The sequence below is a fragment of the Bos taurus genome, chromosome 4 (genome assembly GCF_002263795.3).
Source record: "Bos taurus isolate L1 Dominette 01449 registration number 42190680 breed Hereford chromosome 4, ARS-UCD2.0, whole genome shotgun sequence".
In the NCBI taxonomy this organism is placed as follows: domain Eukaryota; kingdom Metazoa; phylum Chordata; class Mammalia; order Artiodactyla; family Bovidae; genus Bos; species Bos taurus.
Genome location: NC_037331.1, coordinates 68876045 through 68885967, shown reverse-complemented (window position 1 = coordinate 68885967; position 9923 = coordinate 68876045). Strand labels below are relative to the sequence as shown.

The following is a 9923-nucleotide window of genomic DNA, read 5'->3' as shown; positions in this document are numbered from 1 at the left end:
CAGCCGCCCTCACAGGTGGTCTCGCTCGGCTGGGCCCGCGGCAGCCTAGAATGGAAGGGAAAGAGGTTCAAATATGTGGCCAACGAATCTGTTCGCGCCCGGCCGGCCTGGCGCATCCCGCGGGAAAAGGACTCCCAAGGCACTGCATGGAGGCTCCGCTCGCCGCCAGCCCGGACCCCTGGCCGGCAGAGGCCGCGTGGAACCGGCCGGGCGCAGTCCCTTCCTTGCTTATTCCCGGACGCTAAACCAAGCTGGCGGGTCCTCCCTGCCCCTCGTTTCTGCCCACTCACCCAACCCAGGGAAGGTCTCTGCGCTCCCAAGTACCGGCCCTCTACTCGGTGGCCAAGCCGACAAGTTTCAGCTCTGGGCAAATCGACTCTTTGCCTACGTTCCCCGTCCCAAGTCCAGTGGGCCAGAGGCCGAATTAGACTCCGATCCAGATGGGGCCGATCCAGATGGGGCCAACGCAGCGTCGCTTTCTGCTGCAGCAAGAAGGCCACCGCTGACTGGAACCATGTGGTTGGAATAAAGTCAAGGTCTCCCAGCTTCCTTTCTTTAATCGGCGGCGCACTGTTTATCCGCCTAAAGGAAACAGTGAAATATTTATCTATTAATGAGCCTCATTTGCCAGTAGATTTATTAACGTGAGGTTTCCCTCCCTCCTCCCGAACACCGCTGGCCTGTCAGGCTCTGTGCGTTCTCTCCTGGGCACCTGGCTGGCCTCTAGCAGCCGAAGACATGCGTGGACACTCTTTTGTCCTCCCTGCAACTCTTGGTTCCTCTTCGCTCAGACGGAACCAAATCTCTTTCCTCCAGCTTGTTGGGACCTCAGGCCCACACCTTTCCAGGTGCCAATGTTACTATAAGGTTTCTGGTAACCTTCACTGGGGACATTCCTGGGCCTCGGCTACCTTCTCTTGGGCCTGGATGCCTGGGAGCCAAACATGCTTTAGAGCCAATTTGAAGAGAAGAGAGGCCCCAGGGGCCTGGGGACCACAACCCCTACGTTTCTCCATTTCTTTTGGAGACCCCCAAACAAAAGAGGAGACCCCCCCCTCCCCTTTCAGACCTTTTCCAAAAGGCCACCCAGCTCTGGCAGCTTCACCTTTCCAAGGACTAGCTTTACTTTTCCAAGACTGAAGCACAAAGTAGTCTCACTCACTCCCACCCAGGGCCCCCACTCTAAGACCTTACTTTCCCAAGCTTCCAATCTCTGGGGCAGGGTTGGAGCACCCTAGAGGGTGGTGGGGCGACCCTTCCCCTATATGCCTCATAAACTGCCCAGACAGCGATGGAAGCCCAGCGGCTGGGTCAGTACGCCTTTTACTGCTCAGCTCGATTGCACACCATAAACCCGACCTCACAATGGAATTGCCCCGGAAATTCTCCTCTGAGTTATAGAGTTTGATTCCTCGTGTACAAAGCACTTCCCATCACTTTCAGAGGGTTCGGGCCATCCCGTTCACCGCACGCTCTCAGGGGGTTCCAGAAGCACAAAAGGTGGCAGGAGGGTTCATGCTTGGATGAAAACGGAGTCCCAGCTCTGGCCTAGTGGACGGCCTGAGGCATAGGTGGGGCAGTGGGGGCTGTCTGAGCAGGTGGGTGCCTGGTGGTTCCCCCTGGGGGCGCAGGGGCCATGGTGTGGCAATATCCAGGGATGCCCTTTATGGAGGACCAGGGTGACAGTGTGTCCCCGTTGGGGAATGGAGGGGGTAAGACTGGTAGGAATGAAAAAAACAACTATTCCAAATAACATTACTTTCTGGCAGGAAATAAAAACCTAAGAAAATTAAAGAAAGACCAAACAAACAAAAAGGCTAGGAGATCAAAGAAGCGGAATTAGACAGCTTTAGACCAATAAATTGTTCCTCGGGTGACACAGAGCAAGATGCAAAGAGAAACACCGGCTCTGCCGCCGCCGTCTGTCTAGACTCCGGGGGCTGGAGCAGCCAACAGCTATGGCGTTTGTAGTAGAACCTGCCCTAGTGGGGCGACCCGACAGACCAAGGGGGAGCGATTTCTGGGAGCACAGGAAAGGGCCCGTTCCCAGCCAAGGGGTCTGGGAGCCCGTGCCACAAGCTCATCCCTGCCCGAGTTTTGTCGGGAGTAGGTCCAAGCCGTCCTGGCAGAACGCACTGATCCTCCTCCTGGGCCAAAGAGGATCCAGATACTGCCAGCAAGGCTTCAGTCCTTTTGAGCCCAAGTCAGCGAACCCGGCCGAGCCCTACGGGTGCTGAAACCTCTCTTTCGTTTCTGAGCTTCTCTCTCCTCTCTTGCCTTCTGCAGCGGGGTTTTAAAACGTAAAAGCCAGACAACACCAGGCTTTCAAATATGGCCTCTTTAAACGCGTGTTCTTGAGCCTCCGGTTTTCTATTTATTTGGCCAAACAGACACATGCGCTGGATTAAATGTGATAATATTCATACAAATACTCGTTGACGCTCAACCTGAAGCAGGCCACGTGAAGGCGGGTTTCTTATCAGCCGAGTGGTCTTTAGATAAAGACTTTTTCCTAGGGCTCTCCTGGAGCTGGGGTCCTACCTACCTAGCAAAGTGTTTCCCTTGCTTCTCTTTACCAACAAGTCCTCGATATTGAAATCCAGCTAAGAAGGTAAACCCAGCTCTGGGGCGGTGAGTGGAGCCTGCCAGGAGTCGGGCGGCTGAAGATTTGCTTCTATAAACGTTGCCACACGCACCCCGCGCTCGGGTTGCGCGCCTCTTATGCACCCAATGCTCAATCTTCATCGCAACTCGAACAGCGACTCATCCCTGACGAGTGCAGAGGCGCTCCGGAGGACGCGGGGTCCCATCTGCGCGCCTCCCAGACACCCGCCGGCCAAGGGCAAGAGAGGCCTTACCCCGGGCAGTCCACGAGGCCTCTGAGTTCCCGACAGGCTTGCACCTACCTGGGGCCTCCGTGACCGGTAACCACCGATCTGCTCCTTCGCCGTTTATTTAAAGTTACGTAAATCGAGCTTTGTATCTGCGGCTTGGAGACACGGCCACGGGCGACTCTTGGGGAAGCTATAAAACCTCTTTCACCAAAGGCTGTGAAATTTTATGTATTAAGTAAGGAAATATAATGAAGGCGTGTGTCTGTAATACCAACGTGTGTATATAAACAGAAAAGAGAGGGGAGAGAGACACACGGGTAGTGACGCCCAGGAGATGTCAGCCAAAAAAACGCAGTACTGGGTTTTACAGCGTGTACAGCGCCGAGATGTAGGTTGTAAACATTTTGTGGGCTTGGCGGAGATTATTACAACCCAAATAAACGCACCGCGTGGCGTATTCACAGGGCTCAGGAGTGCTTCGGAGGGGTTCCCTGTTTGCTTTTGCATTTTCCTTCTGAAACTATTCTGCACCCGGGGCTGATCCTCGAAAACGCAGGAACGCACCCGGCCTCCTCCTGTTAGGGTCTAAGGCATATACCCCCGCCCAGGGTCGAGGGTAGGCTCGAATGGGATTGGGGTTCCCTCTCTCCCCCTCCTCGCCTCTTAAGCTGGGGACGGACGCCAGAGTAGCCTTGGTGCCTCCACTACCCAGGAAATTCGGAGACGAGAGAAAGCAAGGGCGGCTTTCACCACGTGAACTCCTGTCCTGGAGCTGGGATGTAAATATAATTATTTTAAATATCATGTATTTTAGAATAACCAAAGCAGTTTCTGGTCCGGGTCCCAGGATTCCCCATCCTTCCAGACCCACACTAGACAATTACCAAGAATGCCTTTACGCCCAGTTCTCAGCCGCCTGATTGTACCGTGACGTTTTTAAGGCGGCCGAGTCCCGGGGTCCTGGCTCGCCTGCGAGTGCTGACTCTCCCTGCACCGGGACGCAGCCTTCGGGGGGTCTCTCGGGTCGCCACAGGACCCTTGGCCACTGTGTATGCCCTCTGCGCGCCCTCTGGAGGGTCACCAGGTCCACGGGCTGTAGGCCTTAGTCCTGGTGTCTGTCCGCCGGTCGGTCGCGTTCTCCGAGTGTCGTGAGGCCCCGAGGCTTGTCCCGGGGTGGGAACGGTCACCCTAGATCGGTCCCCGCAACCGCCCCGCAGCCTCGGGACAGCGGCAGCACCGCAGCCCTAGGCCCCCTGCCCAGGATGGGGAGCGGAGCGAAGAGGGCGCGACCTGTGCCGATCAGGCGAGACCCCGCCGCTTGCTTTTTTTGTTTCCCAGCGAGGCTTCTGGCCATGCGTGAGCGGCACCGAAAATATACGACAGCCGTTCGTTCAAATGTGGGGCTCCCATTCCAGAAGAGCTTGCATCAAGTCGACATCTTAGGAACTTCCCAGGGTCGCGGCGGCGGGAGATGGCGGCGCCGGTGCCTCTTGCGTGGAGCCATACTGCCATCTGCTGGCCGTGCCTTGACACTGCAGCCCAGCCCCGGCCTGAACTTCGTCAGCAGCCGCCGCGGGTCGGGGGTACCACTTTCCAAGCCGGGCAAGGGCCCATCCCCGGGGGGTCTGCACGGAGCCCGGAATCTACACTGCCGAGAGGGCAGTGCCCATAAAAAAAAGAGCTGTTTCCGCAGCTGGTTTATCGGCGGCAGACAGAGCCAACAAATGAAAGGGCTTTGGTGGAAAATCTTAATTGGGGTTGGACAGTTGTAAACCCATTAAGGGCCGAATTCCAGACAGTTCGCAGACCCGGCCTTTATGGCACACCCTCACTGCCCATTCTTTGAAGTTTCCTCTGTCTGCAACAACAGAGGGCGTCCCAACCTGGCGGCAGGGTGGGGGTGGGGGTGAGCGGACGCCCCATCCTCCGTTGTCCCCGTTCCCCTTTTCCGCGCCCAAACACAGATAACTTTGCAGAAATCGAGGGCGAGGGGCGGGGAGGCGAGAAAAGAAAAGTGGGGTAGGAGGCTGAACCCTCCGCCACATCTAGAAGGCGCTCGGGCCTCCGAAGTTGTGGCCGTTCCCCCCGCAGCCCTTTACACCCCATAAACGGTAACAGCCCTCATTTTCTTTTATGGCGCTCGGGGCTGGTCGGTTGCCTGGGCTCTGCCTCTGTCAGGACTTGTGCTTGGGAGAGGTGTTGGGGCGGGCCAGCCTGGCAGGATGCGGGGGGCGGGGTGCGGGGGCGCAGGCAAAATCCAGTCCCCTGGGAGCCGCCAACTGTCCGTGCCCGCGGCCACGTTGGGGCGACCGGGCTCCAGATTCCCTCCTGGTAGAGGCCTTAGGAGGCAGCTCTCGGTCCTGCCACCGCCTTCCCAGCTCCCCCTACCCACCCCGCCAGGGAAGATCCAGGGCCCCCTCCAGTCGCGGTGGACCCGGGTTTGGGGAATTCTTGGGGCGCCAAAACGAAAGAATGGCCATTCCCAGCCACTGGACAGCCGTAAGCGACATCCCAGACCGACCAACTTTTCTGAAGCCTCCCCGCAGTCCCGCAACCGGACACAAAGCCGGGAGCAGGGCCTCTCCGCCTCTTGTTGTTCACCCTTCCTCTGCTCGCTGCCTGCAGTCGCCAGGCAGCCGGCGGGGGAGGCAGAGCGGAGGGCCGCCTGGGTCTGGCTGCAGCAGGTTCATGCTCCCAAGCCAGAGACACAGCTGAGCTCTGTCCTTCATTTCAGCCCGTCTGCCACCCCCCAGACTACCCAGGCTCCCCTGCCCCGGAGAAGAAGGTGCAAAGAGCTGACCCGCAAAAATTAGAAAAGAATCAATATATTTTATTGGCAAAAAGTTAAATATCATTTCAACACAACGATTTGGTCAGTAGGCCTTGAGGTAACTATTGCAAAATATACAGTGTGCGTTCAGCCTGATGGAAACCCCAGATTCATCAAGGATACAAATCTACAGTAGCCCAATGGCGGTTTCATAGTGTATAATTTATTATCAATAAAATTAACTCCATTACAATAAGCATTCATTTTTCCCCCAATTAAAATTAAACGTAAACCATAGGTAGTAACCATCTGCACATACGTAGTATAGCTCCAAATTTCCTCACTGTTTGGTGCAAAAACAATATTCAAGCTTGTTTACTTTTTCTTTAATATGTGGATTATATATACACAATGGACGAGATAGGTCTAGAGAGCATGTAGAAACTAAAATGTCCGCATTTCAAGAATGGAGAAAATCATGAATCTATGCATCCCAGAGAACGCTTTCTTTTTTTGTTTTAAAATTTTATGTTACTGGGAAATCCTTACAGCTAGTTTACAATCAAAGGTTAACAGCCTAGTTACACAGAAGACATATTCCACTACAGAGCTATACTCTATGCAACTGCTTTCTCCCCTCATAAACAACCTGAGTTCAAATCGAATTCTAGCTTTCACAATCACAACGGGTGCATCACCCATCACAGAAGTTTGAGTCACAAAACATAATTACCACAATAAAACACAGTATTCAAGTATCTGGGCAGATCGCTCTGCCGCACAAAGAGCAAATTAAATTAACTACACACAGTCTAAAAACTATACAGCCCGCCGTCAATAGTTGTGCATTATAAAAAGGTAGTTTTTTTTGTTTGTTTGAAGTCAGGAACAGGTAGATTTTTTTTTTTTTTTAATATATACAAGCTAGCACATATAGCCATCAGCGCTAATGCCCCCGCCTTTTTTTTTTTTTTTTAATCTTATAGAAAATGGAAAGCTTACAATACCTCCTCCATCAAAGTGGCAGGCCAAGGAACCAGCCTGAACAGGGTTTGCCTAGGACATGAGGCCTGGAGTTTCCAACCGCCTTTTTAGGGTGGTGGAGGCTGGGGTGGGGTGGGGTTGGGTGGGGATAGGAGAAGAGGACGGGCAATTCTTTCTCTCTAGCTCACTCTCTCTTTTCTAAATGAACTCGAGTCGCATCACTCGTCTTTTGCTCGGTCCTTGTTGATTTTCTTCATTTTCATCCTGCGGTTCTGGAACCAGATCTTGACCTGCCTCTCCGTAAGGTTGAGCAGTCGGGCCACCTCGTACCTGCGGTCCCGGGTGAGGTACATGTTGAACAGAAATTCCTTCTCTAGTTCCAGCGTTTGGTGTTTTGTATAGGGGCAGCGTTTCTTCCGCGTGGAGCGAGCGTGGAGCCAGTTGGCAGCCGGGTTACCTGCGGGTGGGGGACAGAGAGGGGGGGATTTAGGAGGTGAATAAGCACACCCACCCCCCTCCGCTGGGGGCTAGGAAAACTCCTGGGGTCTTCAGCCAAAGTGCAGGACGCTGCTGAACTGGTTAGGGAAGGCAGCCGAGCCTCGGATACAATGGAACCCTGGCAGACAGACGCAGGGACGGTCACTTACAATTGCACGCCAGAAAACCTCGGCTCCCCCCACCCACCCCAGACCCTTCTTTCTCCTCCTCTGTCCTCCTTTCCCCTCCTCTGCTTCCTCCCACTCTCCACACGTTGTGTAAGAAGTGAAATTTACAAACAGATCTCTTTCTTGCCACACAGGAGGAAACCACGCTGCCATGTGTTCCTTAGCAAGCTTAATATTCTATTCTCCTTCTCACTGACTCTCTTTCCTTCCCACCTTTCCATCTACTCTCCCCATTCCTTATTTTGACCTCCCTGGAAGGCTGTGGGAGCTGGCCAGGCCAGTATGGCGCCCCTAGGCACCCCAAGGCCGTAGATCACTTCTCCAGTTTATTTGAATAATCTAGCACGGGGACCCTCGCGTCCCGGTCGCCTGCAGCCGCATCTTGGGCAGGGTTTACGCCGCCACTGGCTGAAGCAAGAAGTGGAGAGAATCGGCCGTCTTCCCCAGAGTCCCGGGTCAGGCTGCCCGGGCTGCAGTTGCTACCGCCGCTCCCGGACAATCTAGCCGCACAAAAGGCTTTCTCTGACGCGTTGCTTTCGAAGAATCTCGCCCAGAGTATTTCTGTCTTGGTCCCGGGCAAGCCAAGGAGAGGGTCACCAGGTCTCGGGTCGTCCCGCAGCGCCTGCCCCGCCCCCTCTCCAGGCAGCCGCCGCCTCCCCTCCCCCGAAGCCCGGCAGGCCGGCTTGTCACTGCTTTCTGGACTTGGGGGGCCCCATCCGAGGAGGCTTCCTAAACAGCAACTTCTGGCTCCCGGCCTTTGCTCAGGAGGCTCCCAGCGAAGGCGAAGGCAGGCTCCGGAGAAAGCTGGAGGGCCGGCAGATCCGGGTGGCCGGCGTGGAGGCGGTGGCCGGCCTGGAAGGAGGAGACACTTACTGGGATCGATGGGGGGCTTGTCTCCGCCGCTCTCATTCTCAGGATTGTTTTCGGAGAAGGCGCCTTCGCTGGGCTGTTTTTCTCTATCAACTGGAGGAGAACCACAAGCATAGTCAGTCAGGGACAAAGTGTGAGTGTCAAGCGTGGGACAGTCACCCCTTCTGGCCGACAGCGGTTCAGGTTTAATGCCATAAGGCCGGCTGGAGGGCAAGCCCGCGAAGGAGAGCGCGCCGGGCGTGGGCTCCAGCCAGGAGCGCATGTACCTGCCGTCCGGCGCCGCCGCCGCCACGGGCGCCTGGGGGTGCACATAGGGGTGGTGGTGATGGTGGTGATACACGGCCGCGGGCACCGCGTTGGGGCCCGCCGCGTGCACCGGGTTCCACGAGGCGCCAAACACCGCCGCCTTGGACTGGAAGCTGCAAGGGCTGAAGTCGGGGTGCTCGGCCAGCGCCGCGGCCTGCCTGGGGGGCTGGCCCAAGGCTCCCGGTGCGTAGCGGCCCGCGCCCAGCTCATCCGCGGCATCGGCGCCCAGCAGGAATGAGTCCACGTAGTAGTTGCCAAGGGCCCCGGTGGTGGCCATCGCCGTGCCCCGCGCCCGGCCGGCCCGGCCCGACCCGCGGAAATTATGAAACTGCAGATTTCATGTAACAACTTGGTGGCACCAGGGGGGGGAAGTACAGTCACCTAATAAGTTGGCGGCGCCCGCGCCCCCATTGGCCGCGCGCGTCACGTGCCCGCCCGGCAGAACAATAACGCGTAAATCACTCCGCACGCTATTAATGGCCCGGTGTTTTGCAGTCATAATTTTTATAGCAAAAGCCATATGTTTTTATGCAAAGGGATCGTGGCGCTCCGCGATCGGGTTTGTTTTAATTGTGGCCAACGAAGATTAAAAGATCAAATCTGGCCTTGCCTCTGTACTCCCTCCCCTCCCACCGCCACCACCAGACACACACTTCTTAAGCGGACTATTTTATATCACAATTAATCACGCCATCAGCAAGACGCGGGTCCCGCGCGCGAGTGCGGCCAGCAGAGCCCCTCACATAAAATTAGACAATAATTGAAGCCATAAAAAGGCAGCCAAATCGCATTCTCGCTCTACTGTATTTAAATCTATATTTATGATATTTCATAAGGAGTTATTGTTCAGAAGCCACACAGGCTGGTGGGAAGTTGGGAACGACCAACAGATTCGTTTGCCTCCTCGTGACTCGCAGCTGTAAAAATTTACGAGGACTTGGAAAGGTTAAATTAGACTGTTGTGTTTGGTTGGCGAGCTCCCTGTAAATAATCCTTGCGATCCCTAGAGATGAGAGTTTACCCGGGGCTGGTCGAGAAAAGTCAAATTCAACGCAGTATCCGTCCCAGACTGAGCCACCACCACCTCTTCCGGAGCGCGCTGGACAGGGACAGGCCACAGAGAAGGCAGCACCAACTGTGAACTCCCCTCCGGCATCTGCCCGACTGGAGCGCAGGGCGCCCGGGCAGCTCCCAAAATCGCCGCTGAGCCTCCAGCGAGGGCCCCACCGAGGAGCGGCCAGGGAGAGAGTGGCCAGTCTTCCCTGGGGCCACGGATTTGAGGACCTGATTGTGCCGCGCGCTCGGCTCCATCTCCGCGTACACGCACGACCAGCGCGCCCAGCTCGCGGTCCGCCGGAATCACTATCCACACCCCGGGCGGACCCAACAAGCGTCCCAGCCGTGTGTTCCGACCTTGGAGGCCCTAACGCTGAGCTCTGCAAGCCTCGTCGCATTCCCTGAACCCGAACTGCGAAAAAACACGAGGCAGGATCA

At 55.9% G+C, this 9923-nt stretch overlaps 1 protein-coding gene across 1 annotated transcript; it reads right to left on the bottom strand.

Moving 5' to 3' along the window:
• Positions 1-5645: 5645 nt before the first annotated feature.
• On the bottom strand, positions 5646-8786 carry HOXA9 (homeobox A9). The gene is made up of 2 exons (NM_001105617.2): positions 8127-8786; positions 5646-7045 (listed from the first exon to the last, which is right to left on the bottom strand). The coding sequence occupies exons 1-2, from the start codon at positions 8704-8706 to the stop codon at positions 6807-6809; spliced, it is 819 nt and encodes a 272-aa protein (NP_001099087.2). The 5' UTR covers positions 8707-8786; the 3' UTR covers positions 5646-6806.
• Positions 8787-9923: the final 1137 nt, after the last annotated feature.